Source organism: Gambusia affinis, linkage group LG15 (genome assembly GCF_019740435.1).
Source record: "Gambusia affinis linkage group LG15, SWU_Gaff_1.0, whole genome shotgun sequence".
Lineage (NCBI taxonomy): Eukaryota > Metazoa > Chordata > Actinopteri > Cyprinodontiformes > Poeciliidae > Gambusia > Gambusia affinis.
Window position 1 is genome coordinate 24,915,200 of NC_057882.1, and position 24,760 is coordinate 24,939,959.

At 38.0% G+C, this 24,760-nt stretch overlaps 1 protein-coding gene across 1 annotated transcript in view; it reads right to left on the reverse strand.

The window, feature by feature from the left end:
• Positions 1–283: 283 nt before the first annotated feature.
• Positions 284–24,760, reverse strand: part of dpysl3 (dihydropyrimidinase like 3) — a 30,427-nt gene continuing 5,950 nt past the window's right edge. The window contains exons 2-14 of the mRNA XM_044140343.1: positions 20,076–20,164; positions 18,939–19,123; positions 16,527–16,691; positions 15,562–15,623; positions 14,661–14,741; positions 12,957–13,025; positions 11,759–11,879; positions 10,819–10,975; positions 10,099–10,240; positions 8,523–8,693; positions 6,170–6,349; positions 4,150–4,303; positions 284–1,852 (exon numbers count right to left, since the gene is read on the reverse strand). Of these exons, the coding sequence (XP_043996278.1) occupies positions 1,758–1,852; positions 4,150–4,303; positions 6,170–6,349; positions 8,523–8,693; positions 10,099–10,240; positions 10,819–10,975; positions 11,759–11,879; positions 12,957–13,025; positions 14,661–14,741; positions 15,562–15,623; positions 16,527–16,691; positions 18,939–19,123; positions 20,076–20,164 (1,671 nt within the window). The 3' untranslated portion in view covers positions 284–1,757. The remainder of the gene's footprint in view (positions 1,853–4,149; positions 4,304–6,169; positions 6,350–8,522; positions 8,694–10,098; positions 10,241–10,818; positions 10,976–11,758; positions 11,880–12,956; positions 13,026–14,660; positions 14,742–15,561; positions 15,624–16,526; positions 16,692–18,938; positions 19,124–20,075; positions 20,165–24,760) is intronic.

A 24,760-nucleotide genomic window follows, 5' to 3' on the forward strand; every position in this document is an offset into this window, starting at 1 on the left:
GTGCAATTACTGTTCAAGTTTAATTAATAGTAATGTGAAAACTGGATTTTTTTCCAAATAAATTCATCCCATTTCATCTCGAAGCCACATTTTATCCAAATCCATTCTAGATTGTTTCTCTTTGTGACAAACTGATGGATTATGTAGATAAACCAAACTAAATCAAATCTATTATGTCATTTAGTTTGAGTGTATTTTATTTTCTTAATATTTTATTGATAGTGGTTCTGATGACTACAACTACAAGGAACGTCCAGGGAAGACATGAAATAAAGAGATGACACCAGCTGCAACTCATGTTTATTCAGGAAAAATTTCTTACCAGCACACCTTTAAATGACCTGCCATCTCAGAGTTTTGACACAATAGTAAAAGAAAAAAAAGAAACATAACAGTAAAACAAAGGTTGTCATCTTAACATAAATACAAAAAGACCCACATCTTATCTCAGTCTTACTGTGCGGAATAAAAAGAGCATCTTGTTTCAATTGTCGCCAAATAAAGAGCAACTTAAAGAGAATGGATTCCCTGACGGCACTGCCATCCTCTGCCTTATCAGAAAATAGGCTGGCTTATTTTCAGGCTGCTGTTGAATGCATTGAGAATTTCATTAAAGGGTTAAGGTGGGATCACAAGTGAATGATGATCTTCCACTTGTCCTTCAAATGAGAGCCACGCTAGTTAAAAATAAAAGAAAGAAACATCAGTAAAGAGCAGTAATAAGAGAGCTATTTTTTAACCCAGCAAGTTTAGAGTTGGTATTTATTTGTTAGCACCTTTCTGTTCCATCGTTCTGTTTTGTTGAAATGGTCACAGCATCACAGAGGCAGCCAGTTTACAGGAAGCAAATGCAAAGGACTGTTTCTTGCCATGTTCTTAACGCAAGAATATAAAATCTGACAAACCTTTAGGGAATGAATAATAATAAAAGCACTTCTAATATTTCCTCTTTCTGTGTGTGTTCTCAAACACTGATCTTATTGTCTTTTTTAACATCAATACAGTACATAATGAGGACGGTAAGTATGGCCTTACAGGAGGAGGTGGAAAAGGATCATGGATCACGTCGCCCATATTAATGTGGCCCATGCAGCTCCATGTCCAGCAGCCCTCCTGTGTTTAGAGGTGATAAAAGTATTTTAATTGGTCCGATAAACCCAAACAGGCTGCAACCACATCATTCACAAAGCTACATTACATCTACCATATGTACATTGCCAACTAGAGCTAATCAATGGTACTGCATGACAAAACATGGCTATTGTGGGATCTATTGTTCAGTCTTGCTGACTATGGAGAAAGCGAGCTACTGAAAGAGGGTGATATTAAAAGCCAAGCAGGGTAAAAGGAGAATCCCTAGAAAATCAGTATCCATTTTCCTTTGAAAAACTTTATTTCCTTCTCAGGATTAAATGTGATGATGTAAAGTTTTACTGCTATCAAAGCAGCATTAAAACATGGCTGTGTGGTTAGTACGAAGTATTTTGCACTGACATGAACTGAAGCTGACATTGTTCATGTGAAATGTGCTTTGTTGGCAACTTCTAACCGTTTCTGTTCTGTCCAGGAAAACGGATACAATTCTCATCTGAGCATAGTAGCAGTGTGACAGGTAAGGCATGAGGATTCAGTGTTTTGCTCTTCAATTTTTTACTAACTCTGGTCCTCTGTCCCTCTTTCCCTTCCCTCCCTCATCCCCTCCCTCATCCCCTCCCTCTAACGTCCACTCGGTTCTTCTAGAAGTGTTGTCCTGCTGTTTAACTGAGAGATGTGATGTTGGATCGACCACCAGGGGGCACTACAACACGGCGACCAGGTGGCCTGATGGGAACGTCCTCTGGGGCGGGAGGACCTGCACGGAAAGAGAGTTAAAAAGTTACATGACAAAGAAGAGGCAGTGATTGATGGTATGTTAAATTATATATTTTTACTTTAATTACCACAAGCTTTAGTAACTGGTTAGTCCCTTGCATTCAAATCACTAAAAAATAATATTAAAGATCCTGGGAGCCTAAACGGTTAGGAGAAAAAATATTCTTCACACCCAATATTCTGATGTTACAGTTTGTGCTAAATGTGTGATTGTAACGTGACAAAATGTGAAAAAGTATATGAAATAATTAAATGTTTATTGCCAGTTCTGACAATGTTATTCTTTACATTCTCCACAAATCTGTAAATTAAAACTCTGGGCTGAACTTTCTACACCGATTTAAGCCTCTTGAATAATATTTGATTAAAAGAGATCTGAGATGATTACCGCAGTTTTATTCCCACTAGATTTAGTCAGTTTTTCCAGTAGAATTTATTTCCTAAGCAAAATTTTACCAACACTACACACATAATAGTCTGTAAAGTCAAGAGCTGACAAAGAGGGCATATACTTTTATGACTTAATTATGTATTTTGCGGTTGTACTGTACATGTGGATAGGGAATGATATCACCCAATCTTGACATTGTGTTTTGGAAAAATTCTAGTTAATGAACGAGAAAATGCTTTGCAAAACTTTAACACACAAACATCAGTGATTAAATGGGTGAAACCAACTTAATTCACCCCCCTCTCTGTGAAAGTTACACTCACTTACATAATCAGATCAGTTTGTCAATTTGATTTATTTGCTTAACTAATCAAATCTGATTTAAAACAATCAAGTCTGTGAATGATAAATAAAGCACTTTTACCAACATTTTGAAGCAGTGTGAATGGAGTGCTGCTGATTTATAGACTGACGTAGGCCTGCAGAACCATTACAGTGTCATGAAACTGCAGCCAAAATCAGAATCTGGCACCTCCTCTGTAAACCAGCGACATCATTTGTCAAACTGTTTAGATTTATGTGCTATTTAAAAGCTCTTTCGAAGTTGGCACAAAAATAATTATTACTCAAATTATTTATTTCTTAGATTGTTCCCCTGGATATTTAAGCTGTTACATTTTGCAGCATCGGTTCTATAGAAGCTACAAGATTTAAAGTCTGACATTATAGTATATTTTCCAAAGGTCGAGCCAGAGGCCGAATCGAATAATCTGCAAACACAATAATGGAAAGCGGAATGATGTCAGACCATGAGACACTGTGACTAATCAAACAATCCTCTGCATCTCCTTCCAAACAAGTAAATCAGCTCTGCAGGTGGTAGCTTCACAAAAGCTAAAATAGAAGAGGAGTGGAGAGGAACTCATTCTCAAAATATGCATACACACACACACACACACACACACATACATGCACATACACTCTTAAACAAGATCATGTAAACTGTTGCAAAACCTGGGAAACCAGGAGCAGCCTCAGATAAATGTAATCAAAGTTGTAATTCTTTCCAACAAAGGTCACATTTCTTCAGCGAGGTCTCACTCATTAGCATGGCTTGTAAAGACAAGCTAAACATCAGCTAGACATCTTTCACAGTGAGTTATTACTTATAAAAAAATATCTAAGATTTACTTTCAAAAGCTGAAATGATTTTTCATCTAATTAAAGACCTTTCTGTCTTTATTTTACCAACTATTTTTAAAAGTCTAGAGATTGTCACAATTTGGCTGAAACAATTACTAACATTTCTTGTCTCAATCTAAGTTTGTTCTGTGCTAACTTGACATATGGGCCCAATCATGCTGTCACGCTGGAGCTCTGTATGATGGAACAGATGCCAAACAGTGATATTACTGTGACCTCCCACATCAGAGCGGCCTTTCTAACACACCAGGTCAAGATGTTTGGACTGGAAAACCAATGTTTTAGCCTTGAAGGAAAATGTATCCAGATCTGATCTTACTAGATGTAATAAGCAAGTACCAGGAAATAAAACATATTTTGCAACAAAAGATCCTGATTAGGAAATTCTTGTTTTAGTTTTAAGGATAGACTAAGACACGCCATGTCAATAATTAATGTAATGCATAAAATGGAAAAATAAAACCACAATTTCAGTTTAGAAATTAATTTAGCGAATAATTTATGAGCACAAGATAATAAAAGTAAGCCTGAATGCCACTAATGCTTCAAATTTCAGCTGACGTCAATATCAGGAGAAACTGAAGGACATGTATTCTCTCTTCATGTGAGTACCTAAAGGGCAAAGCAAAGAAGAAAGAGCACAGGGATGGTTTTTCTTTTAGGATGCGTTGGTATGGCGTTACCTGCTAGACTGAATCCAGACTGGTGCAGGTTTCTGACCGGCTGCTTGGTGGGCGAGGTGCGTGCCGAGGCAGAGGGCGTTCCGCCGCGGGACATGGAGAATTCAGACACAGGCCCGTCGTACATTCCTCTGGGCACTGCCTTCAGCACAGCCAGCTGCAGGACAAACACGTGTTAGACATGGAGGAGTAAACACCTAAGAAACATAAAGATTGGACTAGGACGTTTTCAACGGCTGTAATGTTGGTGTACGTCTCTGACAAAATACAAATATAGACTCACAGAGTCTCCTGGAAAACAGACACTCACACTGTTGAGCAGAAAAAAAAACTAAATACACTCACAGCATGTATGTGTTCAAATGAAGTGAATGTAAATGAGAAAGCTATCATTTTGTATGTCTACCGGCTGGAGTGGTGACTCAGTGGAATCTTGGAAGTCTGTTAAAAGTTAAAATGAGACATCTGTGATCCATAAAGGCAAAACAGTAACTGCTACCAAGATAAACAGCACACTGTTACTGCAGCTCCATTTTCTCATCAACAGTCAGCTGCAAATTAGGAAACGTCTGAAAATGTGAATCCCCTGGCACAGTATGGGAGCGGAAAACAGGCACAGCTTGGTATTATTCAAATGAAGTTGTTTCAATGTTGCTAAGCTTTATTTATTGTCATTGCTTTTCTTCCTTTATCCTTCCGTTAGTTTCCAGCTATTCAACAAAATTATATATAAATTTTACTTCACTTCTGAATCTGACAACAGAAGACTACTGCACACAATAAACATAAGCTGCCATAATGGGTTTCTGGATTATTCAAGTGATTTACTAGTCAGCAAAACATTGTTCAATAAACTCCTTTTAAAGCACTCAACGTCCTCCTGGCCTTTCCTGTGAGATTGCTAAAATGTTTTTGGAAAACGGTCAGGAGAAAAGTCCAGACGTTACAACGAGAGCTCAGCTGGTGACCAGAGTCGGTTGGTTTCCAGCTCGACTGGCCCGACAGGCAGAGAGGTCTGGCTTCAAACTCAGAAGTCACATCTTTTTTCAATCAGTGAACACAAACATAAGCACTACCAGCTTGAGCTGAAATCAACAATCTTCAGTGTGCATGTTGTAAATGCAGGAAGAAGACTCAGCTACTATCATGGAGGTAAAGTTAAAAGAACAAAAGCTTTAAGATAATATTTTAGAGATAAAAAGATCTTTCAGCAGAGGCGTGTCAGCTGTTCATTCAGGCTTCACGGCTCGTTTTGCTCATTTTAATTCATATTTTGGCAGATTTGATAAGTTGTTTGGTAGAAAAACCTGTCAGGATATCTACAGGAACTGTTTTTTATTGTCCTAATGTAATCCACAATTTTCTGAATTTTGTCGCCACAGAATTTTAGCTTTTATTATTTGTAAATCATAAAAAATTTATCAAGGCCTGAAATGTAAATATAGTAAATCCATATAATATATGAGATTTCCTTTCTGAAACTTGTACCTGTATTTGTTCCTGATTTTAGGACATTTGATTGAGTTGAGAAAAAAGAAAATTGACCAGGAGTCAACATCACAGAAAACAGAAGTTATGTCAACTATAAATCATATTTTCTTTGTTTCTTTGCTCTGAGATACTCTTTCAGACACACATGTTATGACTTTTCCTCACCTGCTCTCCAGAAATAAATAAATGAAGGTTTAAATAATACTGTCTAACACTAAACACTAAATGCAGTTCTCTAAGAGGAATGTGAATTGACTAGGACCAAAAATTGCAGAATACAGCTTTAAAGTTGATTGAGTAAATGTTAGTAAATGTTGAGTGATTTTAGAAAGAGAAAATTGTCTGTTTTAAGGAGTCACCAAAAGCTCATCATTCCTTTTGTAAAGTTTTACCAGACCTGGAGGTGAAACATCACTTAATTTAATTACTATCAGTAATTAACTAGTTTGTTGGGTTAAAGTGCAAATTGTTGTAGATTTGTAGCCTCAAAACCGTAGAATCAGCCAGCTGAAATGGTTACTAAGTTGTTCACCTGCTTCCTGGCTTTGATGCGCTTGTAGGCAAAGTCGGGGAATGGGGAGCAGGGAATGAAGCGGCCCACTCCAGAGGTGACATGAAGGTTTCCATCCTCCAGAACAATCTTTCCTTGGCATATCACCACCAGGGGCGCACCGCGCAGCTCCATGCCCTCAAACACATTGTACTCAGCAGCCTAAACCACAGAGAAAAGGATTTTAGTGAGAAATTAGCTGTGAATTTATGGACACCTTTAAAAATGTTGAGACATTCTGGAGGAACAAACTCTTCCTTTAAACCTTTACTGGTCCTTCCTTCCAAAATATCACCTTGTTCCTATAGCTTGCACTCTTCTTTAGTTAAGTTTGATGTTTATTATTGTCATTAATATTATTCACCTTTTCCTCCCTTTTTTTCAGTCTTGTGTATTTTCTATCTCCTCCAGACTCTCTTTTCTCAGTGTGTCTGTGATCTCTGACGGCCCCCTCCTCCTGTTCCATTGTTCCATATTTCCTCTGCACACGAACCAGTTTTTTTCCCCCCTTTTATTTGCTGCTGTCCATATTCGGGCCAGAACAGGACATAACTAAGTCTCACTGCATGCCAAATATGATGTCATGACTAAGCCAAATGTTTGTATTGATGCCTGTTCTTGTGTACGTTTCCAAAAATCCCCTTTTTACATTGACAACAGCAATCAATTCAAACCAGATGCAGGCTAACCGATAAACAAACAGCTTGATAAAAGTACTTTCCTGATACAATGGGTTGCTAACTAAGGACATTCATATTTTGACAAGTTATAAAGGTCATTTTTAGCAGTGAGAACTGCAGTGTTCTTGTTTTGTCTTTTAGATGCTTCTTTCACCGAAGGGACAAGAAGCGGGAAATGGAAAGGTGACATCACCCTGTAAGAACCCACAAATCCTCAGTGAATGGAAAATCTTTTAGTTTCACCATGTGGAGGAAAGTGTTCTTTCACACAAATAAAACCTCATTAAATAAGAACCTATTTGTTTAAGTTAAAGATCATCTAACTGAGAACTTTAATAAATGTGTTTAATCCCAGGATTTGTCCTTGGCTGCTAACACTTCAATTTCCTGTCCTGCTGAGCCACCTGTATTCAACCTTCAGATGTCTATGTGGGAATCAAAAACTGAAAAAAAGCTCTGCGATGCGAAAGGAAATAAAACGTTTCTGAGCTCACATGAATCAAATTAAGACTGCTCTGTTGCTTAGACATGTTCTGTTGTTGAGTTAAATTTAGGAACATCTCAGTCATTAATCAGCTGGTATTTTTAAACAACTGATGTCAGAGTCTCCAACCAAACTTAACTCATAATGCCTATTTTTGATGCACTGTGTAATTTCATATCAGAGCACACAAGTCACTGCAATTTATGAAGGTAATTTTAAGAAGGCAATGCTTTTTCATTTAAGCTACTTGCAAAACTGTATTTTAAGGGTGCGCACATTATTTTAATAATCTACAAAAATCCACTCCTCCAGATTCTGATTGGTTGTTTTTGACAGTATTTCTGCAGATGACCATAGTAGCTCATGGATGACTTTGATCTTTTAACAGATTATCTCATGCTGTCAGTACCTGATAACAGTTTTTACAAATATGTAAAAACAACAACATATTTTTGTAAAAGTTACATACTGCAGCTTTGAAGGTACGGAGTTTTCTTGCGTTTGCTTAGTATTTTTTGAATAACAAGAATCTCCATTTGAGTATATTGCAATAAATCTGAATGTATGACATTCTATTTTTTTATGTTAGCTTATTTTGATAATCCAGTGAGATTAGAAGATCTAGCTGAAGAAAAATCCCTGGGTGAAATATGCATATGCACCATATTACTGTTCAACCACAGAAGAGATTTTGCAACATGCATTTAAACAATCCATTTTTTCAGTCGTTAGTCTGTCACAGCTGAGCCGTTTTGGATTTACTGAGGCTCAACTTTACAGTAAAAGCTGATCACGTGACAAGTTCAGTGTGAGTGGAATTAGTCATGAACATCCACAGAGACTTCATTTCCGTTCAGGGGAACTGAGAGCTCCCTGGAAGCTGTTCAAAAATGTGCTTTTCTCTCCCGAACATTATCTCCTGCACACACAGATGTAGACAAATGTCACATAAAAAACTGGTCTATTATCCAAATTTTTCAGCCTCTAGAACCACAGATCTGATGTTTCTGTATTAGGTTATTTTCACATTTTCAACACTTTTTGAACATACTCACTTAAAAAACATGGTTAACTGAAAAGCAGAAGAAACAAAGAAACCCAGAATCTGGATGGATCCATTTGTTTAGAACCTGGAACAAGTGCAAACACAGGCTTTGACCTGTATACGTACAGAGTTGTGAGTCTTGGCAGTGATAGTGCGAACAGCGTCTGTGTCCCAGATGACGAGGTCGGCATCAGAACCCACTGCGATCCGACCCTTCCGAGGGTAAAGGTTCAGGATCTTAGCGGCGTTAGTGCTGGTCACGGCCACAAACATGTTCTCATCCATCTTCCCTGTAGTCTGAGAGCAAAACAACACAAGCATGCAGATCACTGGTGCTGTCACGGATGTATCCAGGTCAATGCAGACCTTTTGACTTTGGTCTCTAAAGATAAATGCATATATTTAGATCTCGTTGTTCTGCTTCTAGTGGTGTTGAAGAACAGAAAGTAGCACACAGATTCATGTGTTGCCTCTAATTAATAACTAGAACATAGTTTTATTCAAATTGATTATATTTGCATTAGCTCTCCTTATTTTGCCACTGTGATGTAATGTGTGTTTGTTCTTGATATTGTTATTGGTGGTAAACTAGTTTTAAAGTTCTCTAATGAGTTCAGAATATTTTTCATCATCTGTAGTTTAAAATATGAAATGATAAAATCTAAACAGGAAGTTTTTCATAGATTAAAGTTTTTGAAGCCAGTGGCTGTAAGTTTGACCGATGGGGCCAGTAAAATCCATACATGACTCCTGGAGGAGCCAGCAAGGCACCACAGTGTCAAACACAGCTTTTTATTAACTAACTATTTGTTCTATTTGTGACAACACAAAAAATTAACATATACCTGCTTTATATAATATGTGGACAAGTCAAACCAGGACAGAAATACACTGATTACTGATACAAAACAGAACAACAGAGCTGTTTAAAAGGAACCATATCAATGCGAAAGATAAAAAATATAAATGAATGACATGTTTTAGAGTTTTATTTGTACAAAAAAAGTATGCAGTGTGGGAACTCTATCTACAAAAACATAACACTGTGATCCTTAATGTTCTCAAGACATTGCTGTAATTTCATGAACATTGCCTTATTAATAACCTTATCTAGTGAACTGGATCTGTAGTTTTTCCAGTGGGAGTGACTGGTATTAATTTGCTATCAGCTTTAGGGAAGAGCCGCTGATACGAGGAAACAGATTCACAGATATAAAAGCTTTTGGGTTCAGACTCATTTTGAAGCTTTGATTCAGAGCAGATAACACAGACAAGTGTCTACTCAAATTTTACAGCCTGCTTTTAATCCCAGAACAAAGCTAAACGTGGCCAAAGTCCAGTCAAATCCTGATGCAGCGATAACCAGGACAAAAGGACACACAGAAAATGGAGAGCAGTTTGTTTGGAACAGACCAATGAAGGAATGCATTAAAGATGGATTGAGGATAGTACAGAACGGTTTCAGATGTAGGAAACATTTAAAGCCAGAAAAAAACATGTGAAAAAACATTTCCTTATAAGACAACAGTAAAAACGGAGAGAAATGTACATTTTAAAGGTTAGGAGTATTTCACACCAAATGACATATATGATATCTTGTCGGGCATAATTAGAAAAGTTATCATATATCATCATTTGCATGTGCTATATTACATTTAATCTTTATTTTTCAAAGTTTAAAACCCCAGAAAGTTGGCCTCACCACAGCCTTATCCCAGATCAGCACCATCCTTTCCTCCACTCCATTCACTCCTTCTGGGATCTGGGTGAAGTCGTCCTTGCCAATGGCCTTCTGCGCCACGCTGAAGGTACAGTGAGCGCTGCCAGTCACACTGAGGTCTCCACTGTGACAAAATGATAAATGATGGGGAAATATTACCAGCAGAGAGATGCCTGCACTCAAAAGCAGGGCTTTGCAAACACAAGGAAATGTCATTACTTAGTTTAGCAGATTTAGTAAGCAGAGAGCCAAAGTTCTGCTCATACAGAAAAAAATATAAGTAACATTTCCTGTTTCTGTAGAAATCTTTCCAAATCCACTTGATAGTTGGCAACAGTTATACACAAGTCAAGAGCAATTAAGTTTTATCTAAAGGTAAAATATTCAAATAAACTTCATACAATATGTGTAGCTGGAGTCAGTGCTACACCAAGCATACATATCCAGATCAACAAGGGAGAACATCAACAGATGGTCTAATAAAAGAAATAAAAAAGAGATTGGTCACTTACTCAGAGCTCAGTATTAACTGAAAGCCATGAACATGAACAGAAATAAACTCTTGAAATATTTTACTTTGCCTGTAGTTAATATTTATAACATTCAAGCTATACAGTAGGAAATACATTATTGAAATAAATGAACATGTGCTGATATTTGAATTTTTTAAATGCACTTGTAAAGCAGAGCTGAGCGCCTCACCTTGCCAGCAGTGTGTTCAGGTAGTCTGGAGTAGTGGGATCAGGGCTGAGAGGAGGGGATGTGACAAAAGAAGCAGCTTTGGCCCAGTTCTTGCTCCAGTAATATGTCCCATCCGTCCCCAGACTGGCTGTGATTGGCTCCCCAAACACCACGTTTCCTGAGAAGGAGATAATAAATACCAATGCCTTTACGATATGTCTACAATCATGAGCAGGATAATCATATTCATTTAGAGTATCTTAATGAAAAAGATGTTTTTATTTGTATAACTTTTTGGAAGTTGTGTGTGTTTGTAGTGAGATTTTGGTGCTGATGGAGTTTTAATTCCTGTCAGGAACTCATCTTTTCTCCTGCTTTTGTTTCTAGTCCAGGGGTGGGCACTCCTGGTCCTGGAGGGCCGGTGTCCTGCAGCTTTTAGATGTATTTCTACTTCAACACACCTGAGTCAAATAATGAGGTCATCAGCAGGACTCTGGAGAGCCTGACTGAACTTGGGAGGTGATTCAGCTGTTGGATTCAGGTGTGTTGGACCAGGGAGACTCTAAGAGTTGCAGGACACCGACCCTCCAGGACCAGGAGTGTCCACCCCTGTTCTAGTCCTTTGCTCTTACGTGTCAGTGATTCATGTTTTCCAGATTTGTTAGGAAAGAACTTGGGAACAGATCCAATCGAAAGGTTTCCAACTTATAAAGTCATTCAGGGTCTGATCTGAGGTTAGCAGAGTTTTGTCTAATGTAATTTTTTAACCAGACAACCAAACACATTTTCTGTGTGCTCACCTGTTTTTGCATCCACTTCTGATAATGTGTTATTTTACAGTTTACATTCACATCCCTCAGTTCAGGCCTTGAACACTTGAGACGAGTTAAATGCCTTTTTGTCAGTAACTTGGTGCTCACCTGGTGTAAAAGTCTCATTTTTTAAAAACTCTTCCTGATACCTTTTTTCCGGGCCTGTGAGATGATGTCCGCGGCACTCTTGCTCATGACTCGGGTTACGTAGAGCGGACAGTAGGTTTGGCTTGCGATGGTTACGGCCCGAAACACAGCCTCAGCCTCCAGCTGCAGAGGAGGTACAAGCACAGTGTTTAATGTGGTTAAACGGAAATGTTATCCCCATTAGAATTTCCCTAAAAATATCAAATTATGTGCTGTCAGGGCTAAATGAGGGCATGTGGTGGCTTTCAAATGCATTCTTAGCCCTCAACTTTTTCAGATTTTCTCACTAAATAACCTGAACGTTTAATTAGAATCAGATCTGAACATCTAATGCTATCAGCTTCAGATGTTCAGCTATGCTCCTTGTTATAAATGACAAACCTCTTAGAATTTAAAACTTGAGTTTTAAATAAATACATAATACTTTGTGCCCAACCCATATGATTCAAACAGCTGAACTGGCCCCTCAGTTCGGTTCTGCGGGAGCCTGCTGATGAACCATTAATTTGATTCAGGAGTGTTGAACCAGGGAGCATCCAGAGGGAACCGGCTCTGGAGGACTGGATCAACCTGGACCCTGAACTACACAATATTAACTGGAAACATTGAGGATTCTCTTTGTGGTATCAAATGAATCTGGTAATAAAGTAATTTAATAAAAGCAGCACAAAGATATTGAGATGAATCTTAGTAGGATCAGATGATGCAGCACATGATTTTCCTCTGTGCTGCATCAAAGACTTTAGGAGCAAACAGACTTGGCACCCTTTCAATGTTTTAGAAGAAATTTTTGATGAAGTATCTACAACTTGATGTTTGTATAAGTTAAAGACACAATAAGTAACCTTAAGTCCAGGATGGGACTCTATCCTGCAGTTATTTTAGACTTTAAAATGGGATGCAAACACTTCAGCTGCTTATTGTGTTCCTGTCAGCATGTCCAGTTTGGATGTCCAAAAAATTACAACAAAATATGAACAACATTGACAAATATAATGCATCTTGACCTCTGCTTGCCAACAATTATATTTACTAAGATTTGAACCAATTAAATTAAAAACATAGTCAAGATTAAAGACAAAACGTTGCCGAGTTGGAACTGTTATTTTTCTTTTTGCAGATTTGCAGAACTGCTGGAATAAGAAGATTTTTTTCCTCCTTTGCTTTTTCATGCAGTTAAGTAAAGTGTGAGAGTTGAACCTCCTCTGGCCTGCTCAGCACGTGCCCCTCCGGTCCAGTGATGCCCATCTGCAACATCCGGCCTTGCTCCTGTTAAACACACACACAAAAGCTGTTAGAGTCAAGGACATGCTCCATTGCATGCAGAAATGTCTCTTAGTTTTCTTTGGTGTGAATGCTTCAGCAGATGTAAAGATGTGGTCACACTCATGAATAAAAACCTGTTTCATATTGTTTTTCTCTGTCTGATGTTCATGAGTGCTGCTCTGTGCTTTCTCCCAGACAGGCCACACGCATAAGTAGGAGCCTGATTCAGAGGATCTGCACATGTGCAGCAGTTTTGTTGAGCAATGCATTCAAATGTTGGCTCTTCATGGAGGCAGACCAACTGGCTTAGATTAGCCCTGAGACTGGCTGCACCTGGAAATGAAAGTCCCATGTCTAAATACGTTTTAGCAACAGCTAAAACCAAAGCATGAACAAATTCATATTAGTTTCACTTCACTGCTGACTTAGCACGGCGTGCAGTCAGAATGGCTTTATAGGAATACAGGGGCAAAAGATGTTGGAAATACACATGTTTTTATTGGGGTGTTATTTTTAAAAAACATTTACCAAAGAGTGGCATATTTGTCAGGAAAAGTATTAAGTTTTAATATTTGTGAATGGCGAAAAATGCAAAAAAAATGTTTAAAACTATCGGAGGAACACTGACTGTAAGCATTTTGGTTCTAACACTTGAAGCATTTACAAGGTTAGTTTGACTTTTGTAGTTTAAAAGGTGATAGTATGAATCTGCCTGATCAGCAGACTGTGAGTGAACCAGAATTATTTTAAAGAAAAAGAAAAGACAGAGAACAGCAGAGGAACTATCCATCTTCAATGCAACTCACAGCCTGCTTTCACAATCCAAAGGTTTACCCCTGGCAGGCTCAGGGATCTTCACTGTACAATAAACTAATCATTTACATACATGACCTACCTATACGCCAAGTCATTAGTGCCAAAACTTAAATATTTCCACTAGGTTTAGTGAAGAAAAACAAACAAAAATGGAGTTATAGCCCATAAAGATTAGCATTATCACTTTAAGCTTTTTAAAATTTTAAAAAATCTTTAAAAATGAGGTAAGAGGGTCATCTGTTGGCCATCCACTACTTTGAAGATTTCCTCCTAAAGTTTCTTTTTGCTGCAAAAAAAAATATTAAACTGGCCACAAAAAATTGATCTGTCCCAAAAGGATTGGTGCTGTTTCTGCACCAGGTCGAGCTGTGTATGTTCTTATGGGTCAAAGCAAGGCTATGATATATTTTCTGAGTTCAAATAAATCTGCATCTTACAGCTGATGGAAATCAGACTCCATCCAAGTCCAAGTTTCAAACTGGAGCTGAGATTTATAAGGAATCAGATCCAAAATGCGCTCAGTGAAAGAATCCAGGCACATCTTGGAGTTCTGACTAACAGCAACTACTTAAATCCATCCAGTATTACATTTGATTCACTTTCATTTGACCTCATACAGGACAGCCTTGTATAAACTACACCCACATACTCCTATCCAGCAGGAAATACAGTCATTACAGATGGTGCGTTTAGTCTGACCATGCAGTATGATAATGTGAAAGACGTAACTGAACTGAACTAAAAAGGAATAAATCTCTTTAAACACAAACATATGAAGAACTCTCAAGTTAAAAAAAAAAAGGAAATGTTTTTTATGGTTACCTTAGCAATGATCTCGCCGTTTTCAGCATGGATCTGGGCAATGCCCCCCCTCTCTGCCAAAAAGGTAAAGACTTCATAGAGCTGCATGGAAAAGACAACGCATTTTTTTAAATATTGAGATCAGGCCAAGCCATTAAGACAAGAAAAAGACAATACTTTGTAGCTCACAGGTCCCTCATACGCCCTAATTTCAAAGAGGCCCACAATTTACTTGAAGTGTACCAGGACACACACTGCAATTACCATGTGTGGTCTCCAGAAATGGAGAAACTGGTGGGGGATGAGCTGCAGTTGTTTCTGCCCTGCTGTGCCTCAGTTCCTCAGAGGTTCATGACATCAGTTTTTCAAACGACACTATTCTGGTTCCCTCATGTGTTCTTCCCAAAACCAAATGATCTATGACTGCATGAGAAACAGTCCAACCTCACACCGTCTGAATGTGAACTATTTTACTGCACACATCACAGACCAGGGGATACACACATAAAAAAGATTTTTTTTAATGGAAAATATATTAATTATTGCAAGATTAGCATTCCTCATTTTACACTTATTCCACTTAAAGTACATCTCATGTGAATTAGTTGCTACTGTATGTTGCCACAATACTTTTAAAGTGTGGGTGGGTGGGTGTGTGTGTGTGTGTGTGGGTGTGTGTGTGTGTGTGCGTGTGTGTGCGTGTGTGCGTGTGCGTGCGTGCGCGTGTGTGTGTGTACATGTTAGGAACAGAAACATGTGCAGAAGACCATAATGAGTCAGTCTCAGATTATCCTTCATCTCATGCCAAAAACATTGCATAACAGTTATTATCCATTTCACGGTTCTGATGCAGATTTCATAAATCCTGAAAGTTTTGAATTGTTAAAAGTTTTATTTGTTTGTTTGTTTGTTGTTTTTTTACCTCACTGTTGCTCATCTGATAATAATCCTTGTAGGCCATGTAGACCTGGAACGAGTTCACACCTGCACAAAATAAGAACATCAGCATCCAGATAAGTTCTTTACTACTAAATTGATCAATTTGCTGTTATCCAGTATCAGTACCATGTGACTTTATTTAAAATGTCTAAGTTGGAAACTCACAAGGATGTTTCCACCACATGATCCATACCCCTTAATTTTTTGTTCTTTCATTTTGCTCACTAAGAACCACACATTTCTCTTTGGCATTAGATTTCTGCCAACTTTGGTCTACCAGACAGAGAGTTCAATTAGATTTGATAGGTAATGTCAATAAAAAATGTAATTAAGTGTTTCCACAGATTCACAATTAGATTTAGGTCCAGACTTTGACTGGACCATAAATAAACTTTTTCAAGAACATTTTATTGTAGGTTTAGTGTCGTTGTCCTGCTGGAAGCTGAACATCCACCCCAGTTTCCAGGTTTCTCCGTCTTTCGCTCAACTCCAACCACCTTGCCTTCCATGCTAGACAGTGCTTCCACACAATGATGCTGCCATGTGTTCAGGATGAGGTGCACTATTCATTTTCTATCATTTTCTATTATTATCCTTTTCTGGTATTATTGTGTTTTGAATGTCAATACAAAAAGTTTAATTTTAGTCCCATCACCTTGTCGTGTGATCCTTGGTTTTGCTAAAACTACTGGTGCCTTCAAAATGCCCCAACTGTTCACAAAACAGCTGGACTGACTCATGCACACAGGTGAACACTTGGAGGAGCATCAGAGTAAAGAGAACTGGATACATGTGCAAAGAAATCCCTTATAATTAGCCATTCTTTTACTTCCACTTCACAATCAACCATCACTTTGTGTTGTGTTCCTGATGAAGTACATTGAAGTTTGTGGTTGGAACAAAAAGGAATTGTAAGTTCCACTAGCATGTTGTGCTACCACGGCCTACCTTTCTCCTTGATGAGGGTATCCAGCTCCTGCTTGACGCTGTCGTCCCAGTGGGTGACGTCCACATGAAGAGAGTAGTCACAGCAGGCCTTCTCATCGGCCCATTGCCTCCACTGGTCGTAGGCCTCTAACAGGCTGCTGCCAGGCTCTGGGATCACATGATCCACTGTTGAATGAAGAGGGAAACAGAGGGGTTGAAAGCAGAGTTTTGGACACAGAATAAGGTGATGATGGTGACAGAGAGGACAGAGAAAAAGAACAGACAGACAGGGAGATGGGAGCAGGAAGTGAACATGGCTGCTGGCTGCAGTTTTGCTACTTTCTGTGTGAGTTGTTTATCTTGCATAATCAGCTGGTTCCTGCAGCACTCAGACAGGGTCAGCCAGGATAAACAGACGTCACGTTGAATTTTGCCTATCTGGGTGAACATGTCCTTGAAAAAGTTGAGGCCTGTTGTCACTTGTCTATGTCAACATGATCAATGTTTTTTGCAGAATTTTTGAATGCACATGTTCAGTTGTTAAATCTTTGGTTTTCATATTTTAGAGATCCTTCAGAAAGTTGGCAGTTGGCCAAAATCAGACAAATTTCAGTTTGACTCTCTGGTCAGATACTCAGAAGCATATCATTCTGATCAGTTAATGCACCAATTCTAGTTTTGGTACACTATTTGTCTCACATATTTCATGTTTGCATGACATAAACTCAGCTGTGTGGAAAGTAAAGGCCTGAAAACTTAAGGAACGGTGCTCACTGAGGTCATCAAGGTCATGTTTATGAAAGTTCAGTTGAAATGTTATCCTGCATGTCTGTCAAGCAGCCAACTGTAGGTTGGCTTCTGAAGCTGCTAACGTATCTGAAAACCCAGCTAGTTCAGCTGACAGTGGTTTTTTGTAAAGTAAAAACAGAAGCAATAAAACTGTGCGGTTAATTCAATGGCTGTGTATCCTTTCTTATGTTCCAGTAATCCACCTAGTAGATTCATGCATAAATTTACTATTGGTAAATTTATGACCGGACTTTAAAGTTATCTCACAACTTGTGACTCTAGTGGTCAATTCCTGACTTTTCATCTGTTTTATCACTGAATCAGGATGTTTGTAAGAGTTATGAGCATATAAAACAGCTGACTCTGATTTTAAACAGAAACGTAAAATTAATGCCTTGGGTGGGATTATCAAAATCCTAATATTAAATGTGTTATATAGTTTTAGAAGCAGGAAGGAATAATTGTTGTGTTTCTGTTTTAAATAAAAACAATGGCATTATATTTTTACACATTTGTGTTAATCATGTGATAACATGATACTTTAACATTTTGTTTTTGTGTTAAAATAGTAAAACCCACTTATACATATATCTTACATTACCTCTTCTCATAGTAATAATAATTATTATATGCAGGCAGAAAGACGAGCAAACAGATTTTGAGCCCTGAGGATTTCAGTTCTCTATACCTGGCTAAAATTATTAGCAGGACAAAGATTGACAAAAACAAGAAATTGAAATGTACCACAAAACAAACAGTGAAATATCTGAGAAATGCAGAACCGATTTTGGATGCGCGCATGCATAATTGTAAAATAAATAACTCTTTGCATGTATTTCAATGAGAAACATAACACAACTTTATACATTATTTTGTATGTGCTTTTACTAAAATAACATTTCTGTTTCATACTGTATCACTGATCACCAACTCATCTTATTCATCCATCGTTAAAGAAGCCCTCCTGCTGACTTCTTTTTTATCTCATCACAGATGCTCCAATCTGCTTATGTTAATAGGATGCAGCTAACACTGTCAGTCACCAATACACACACAACATATAAACAACAGATTAATAACACTGACAACAACATACTGCTCCTATTACCCAAAGAACACTTTTATAACTAATCATAACATCCTGTTTTGTAAATGAAGTTTATGAAGGAGGACACAAACACTGTGTCACACATCTCAGCATGGAATATAATCCCTCTGTGAATGAAGCTCATGAATAGAGCTTACTACTGTAGCACGCCTGTCGCCGCTTGAACCCACAGACTCATTGGCAAACAGGCAGCAAAGCAGAGTCCTGCAGAAAACCAAGGCACTGTTGTCATAGTAAAAAAAAAAAAAAAACATTTTTTACTATGATAGCTTTTCTAAGCATGCATTGAGAGACAGTTTCCATGAGAAGAGTTTTACTACATGCGACCCAACAGCCTTGCCCCCTGCTCAGTCTTTTGTATTTTTTTGGAGAGTTGCCCAGAGTTCCCCTATCCCTCCCTTTTCTCTTGTCTTCTGTTTGGGCTCTCTCACCCACACCATAACCTCTTCTCTGGCTTCACTCTCTGTGAATAATAATTAAGGCTTTGCCTGCCATCAGCGCCGCAGTGTGCTGATAGCTTTTCCTAAAACTCTCACCGATCATGGTTGTGCCACCAGCAAGAGCAGCCTTAGATCCTTGTGCAAAGTCGTCCACGGTTGTGGTTCCACGATACGGCATCTGGAAATGGGTGTGGATGTCGATGCCACCAGGGATCACCATCTTTCCGTTGGCCTCGATGGTTTTAACTCCTCCTGGGACAATCAGGTTGTCCCCAATCTGCCTGTGAAGAGGTCGAGTTAAAGGAACAGGAGTGATGCTTCTTCACTGGTCCTATTTAACATTCTTAACATTTACTATCAACTTCATAACTAAAACTCTCTGTCATTCAACAACAGAAATGACTGAAGAAAATAATAAAACTAAATTCTGTAAATTAACCCAAAGGAAAGTAGACCAATTTCAGAGTAGCACCTTTTTGCTATGTCAACATTTTATGAAACTTGCTTTTGAAAAGCTGCTGTAGTTCAGACTTTACAGACGAGATGAGATGAGACAGACAGACAGACAGACAGACAGACGTGCAGGCAGACGTGCAGGCAGACAGACGTGCAGGCAGAAGCCAGGGTGTCCTTGCCAGCAGCTAACTGATGCTAGAGGCAACCAGCTGTTTATTATGCAACACCAGGCTTTCTAAACTGCCTCACTCAGGGGCAAATGGGGCAAAAACTTTACAGAAACTTTTCAGAAAAACAGAAGACTAAAAGGTCTCTGTCCAACCATCTTCTTCTCTTGTCAAAACTGAAGGTTTCTAATCTTTATTGAGGCACACATAAATAAAAAGAGCTGCCATGTTTTGCTCTCTCTTACCACCTTTCTGTCTTTGCAGAATAAGAAAATAAGTTTGAGTATTTATCTCACCTCCTTTGTTAAATTTTCAGAAAGCATTTGAAGTATTTTAGACAACTACACCAACTTACCATCTACTTTACTTAGATGTTATGTATTCTTGTGTTTACCATTAGAACTGAAAATGTACATTTTTCTAAAATATTTTCAAATATCATGCTTTTTCACATCTATCTAGAAGAAATCTTCATAGTTAAACCTTTCCATTCTCAGACAAAGGAAGGAAAATGGAAAGGACAGGAAACATGTAATTTAAATGGAAAAAATTAAATGAAACCTGAATAGGAAGATCAAGGTAAATGGAAAATACAATGCATGGGACTTACTTAATAAGGCCATCTTCCATGTAGATATCAGCATGGAAGGACTGGTCATCATTCACAATCCTACCACCTTTGATCAAAAGCCGGTCGCTCTGCAAAGGGAAAGGATGAGAGAGAGAGACATAAGGAGGGAGGAGAGAGTATCTGAATTTAGTGTATTTCCTTTACAAGAAAGACATAGTTTATCTTACAACACTGTCAAGCAAACATCAACAAGAAAAATGGTCTCTGTGCGAGTTCATTCCAGAGCTATTTTTAGTTAAACAGAGCTTCTTTATTTCTCTGTTGCTGCATTTTGTCTCTTTTTTTCCACCCAGAGGAGATGAACAATGTTTCATTCACTCATTCATTCATTACCAGGAAGAGACTTACATGTTTGTGACGCTGTTTTCATGCAAACGCATCTTGTCTCGATAGAAACCACTCTGTATCACCAACCCACATCTCTGAAGACATTTCTGATAAACAGCAAGCAGCCTCATATAAACAAAAATATAAATGTATAACTACTTTCAATTGTTGCAACTTGGTTGCATCATTTTCTATTTTATTTAACTAAACTAAAATCAGCAAAGACCTTTGCAGAGCCCATATACTAAACAAGTTAATGCCAAGAAAAAGGACATTTTGATATTTGGACTGCATTGAAAGTGTTTTTCTTGCCGATTACAGATTAACATTTAAGCCAACAGAGTACGCTCTGGAACTTCTATTTTCACTATAATATAAAACCCCACAAACTGAATCCAATGCCAAGCAAAAAATACTGTAATGAACTGCATTACAATTCAAAAAATCTATAAAAATCCACCCAAATGTGTTCATGTGTCCTGCAGGGTAAAGTCAGTGCATTGGTACAGTATGAGAAATCAGCAGTCGATGCACCTTGTTATCTCCAGCAGGTTGTCATCATACAAGCAGATTGCTACAAAAGACAGACACTGGGCAGGAAGGAAGACTGAGTGCCAGCGTTTGGCTGATCTACTGAATGTCTGCTTTACTTTACAGCTGCCTGTGGAACCGGGCGGGGCGCTTCGGGGGCAGATCGGGATGTTAGCTGGCAGAGGGGCAACTGGACAGCTGGTTGGGAGGCCTCTGAGCAAACCGTCCAGTTAAGCTGATGCCTAATCCATTGACCACAGCAAGACGTGGAAATAAATATGTCACTGATGAAAGTGAAAAAGGTTCTTCAAAAAAGTCACTTTGATCATTTATAATCCATCTAAAAGCTACAGATGGAATCCACAGTCTTGGATTTATTGCTTACAATTCTGAAGTCAGAGGAAACAGAAGAAAATCTGACTAAAAACATTCCTTATAAACTTGTCCAACTCTTGAGCAAAATAACAGCTAAACCGTCCATTAGGTTGTGGATTTGGTTCATGATTTATTAATTTGTTAATTGCAAAGGATCATTCAGTGTCATTCTTCTTTGCTCATAAAGGCCTGATTAACCACCAGCTGTTGATGCCAGAGTTGGTATCAGCTTCAAATCTTCCTATTGAACCAAAATAAAAGGCCTTCTGTGTTTTTAAGCAATCTGGACTAGAACTGTGCACCACTACTTCAAATCTAAAACACAGAGTGACCAAACCAGAACTGGATAATTCTGCACTGAACACAAACTCCTTAAAATACACTTTGAGATTTAAATCAACTTATTCATTTCAAAAATATATTACAAAAATTAAACGGGTACAAGTAAACTACTAATATCTGTCAAAAGTATTGTCATTCAAAAAAAACATCTAATCATAAGATAATCATTTAATGTTGAATGACATTTAAGGCAGAAAAGTTTTGGAAACTAAGGGTTTCATTTGAATAAATAAATAAATAAATAAATTGTATTTTTTTAGTTTATTTAATGCAACATATTTTACAATACAAGAATGATTAATTAATTAATTATATGTCCCTACATATCAGGTAGCAAACACTGAAATTATGTAGCATGACTAAAATCTAACAATGAAAGACTGAGCTAATTTAACGCCCTCATGCCTACATATAAAATTACTTTAAAAGAGTAGAAATGTGCCATTTAGTTTCATCAGTAGAGTGGGTCTGCAGAGAAGGTGAAACTTCAATATTTATGTGCAAGCCAATTTACACCGTTGACAGAAAACCAACAGTTTCATCACAGTAATAAACTGCAGTCAAAGTAGCATGAATAAAACAATAAAATACAATTTTATTCAAAGGACATGCATAGTGTGCTGAGCTCACAAGGCGAATGGTCTCTTTTCTGTGTGTGTGTGTGTGTGTGTGTGTGTGTGTGTGTGTGTGTGTGTGTGTGTGTGTGTGTGTGTGTGTGTGTGTGCTGGACATGAATGGATGATGTATGTGGAGATCAAATAGTGTGAAGCTGAGCTCAGAGCCTGTCGGCAGCCACACCCTGAAGCAGCATTAACAGCACATAGAAATCATCAGCAGCATTCATCAGACTGCAGCTAAAACTGTTCTCCTTCCAACAACTAATGAACAACAACAGTGATGGAGGTTCAACAGCATCTAATTGTATTGTAGCTCTTTCTGTAGAACTATAAATGTTCAACATTCCCCTAAAAGCAATATATATTTCCCTATTTACTGCAAATATACATAAAGAACATTTAATGACGAACTCAGTATGGCGCAATAGTGGTTTCAGTTTCCTGGACTGGAAATGGAGGATGAAGGTGATCAGATAGATAACATGACATAGATGCTTTAGACAGCATTATCAGCACTTATCAGAGTTTCATAGAGTTAATAAAATGGGTTTGGAAGAGGCTGAGAAACAAGAGCAATAATATTGAGAGGACTCCCTCACAAATCCTGTCATCTGATGCAGTGTTGTAAAATGTCCTGTGTGTGGACTGAAAGCAAAGACAGGTTTGAAAAAAGTACATTAATAGACTAAAAACAAAGAGCCTCAGTGTTTGAAGAAGTTTCTGATGGTAGTTGTAAAAGTCTACTTTTCTAACTTCCTGCAGTGAATGTCTGTGTTAGAGGTTAACCTTTAGGTAAACTGGCACAAAAACTAGAGATTAAAATTAACCTGTTATATATTTTACACTTTATGTAATCTCAAGCATTTTACTCCATTTAGTGTGAAAGAGCTCCAGCTCAGTAAATGGGATTTTGAATGAATAATGGAGAAGCAGGAAGTCTCTCATTTCTCAAGCAAAAACAAAAAGAAATCTGAGACTTTGTGGGTTTTATGCTTTATTACTTTTCACTAAATTGTTTCTCAATTTTGTGTAGTTTATGTAATCAAAGAAAATTCTGCTTCCCATTTTTCTTTGCAGTTATATGATCTGCTTACTAATTTGAAACAAGTCAGCAATATGAACTATTCTCTACGGTGTGAGTTATGGGTTTCCATCTGATCATGGGCGTGCCCTTATGCTGAAGAACTCATTCAATCTCTCTACGTACATTCATTACATCACTTCTGCCCACTGGCTCAGAACAGCATAGAGGAATCCATAATCACTTTGAAATCAATAGTTTTCCATTAACCAACTACCTTTCTGGGCTGAAAGGTCCTGCATTTAATACTTGACATTTACCCAGTCAGTAGATCGGCTGGATGGGATGAATTCTTGATCCAAGAACCCAAAATCCAAATAATAGTGAAGCAGAACAACAGCAGTAAACAAGCATTAAGAAGATTACAAAGATCCAGTGGTACTGAAGCAAAATCTGTGAGCAGACTGTCAGAGCTTGTTAAGAACTCATCCCTGACACCACCTTCACTGACATTTCTAAATCTCAGCTTAGAAATCCTAAAAGCAGACTCTACGTTTACTGTGGCTTTTTCATAGAAGTTACTATAAAGAGTGTCAAGCTGCTGAACCAACTGAGGATCATGTTGTCCAACCACAAGCACCAACCAAGCTGCACAGATCATATTTTCACACAGATGATAAATGAGAGCTGTGAAGTTCTGCTGTTTCCATACATCACCACAGCTATGTTGAAATTTTGTTGCCAGAAAAATATGAAGAGTGATTCATAATTTTGCCAATTATTTCATGCACATGATTTCTGTATTATTTTTCATTTTATATGAGCAGAAAAATGGACTTTGGACAACTTTTCTGCCCCTATGTAATGTGAATACTGCGGGTTTGCAGCACACGTTGTTGGAGTTAAACCATCTGCGCTGTTATGTGGTCATGGGAATACCCCTAACCATTTGTTACAACATTAACGAGACAGCACTATCCTCATTATCAGCACATGTCTTGGTCTGAATTTTTACTACAGCCCCAGTTTTGACATTTAAAGTCTTTAACTCGCTGATGTTCTGCTCATTCTGCAAGTCTGAAGTTTGAGGTTGGAGCACAGCTGTCTGAGGGAGACGGGTTTCGCTATGCACTCTAGAACCCATGATAAACTTTGATCTAATAAAATATTGTAGCAAAACATGAGCTGAAGTATGTAAAGAGAGTTTGCAGCTGTTAATACATCTCTGCCACCTAATAATACCAACATTTACTTTGACAGAATAGATGGATGAACATGTACTGCAGCCGTTTCTGACTTCTGTGGTCCTTATAGAAACACTCTGTGGTTTGAGTTTTTGTACTGCTTGGCTACCATTTGTGATTCAGGCATTTCTCAAGATATCATTAGTTAATGGGGTGTGATGAGATTTCACAATGTTCTCAGTCAACTTGGACTCTGTCAAAACAAAA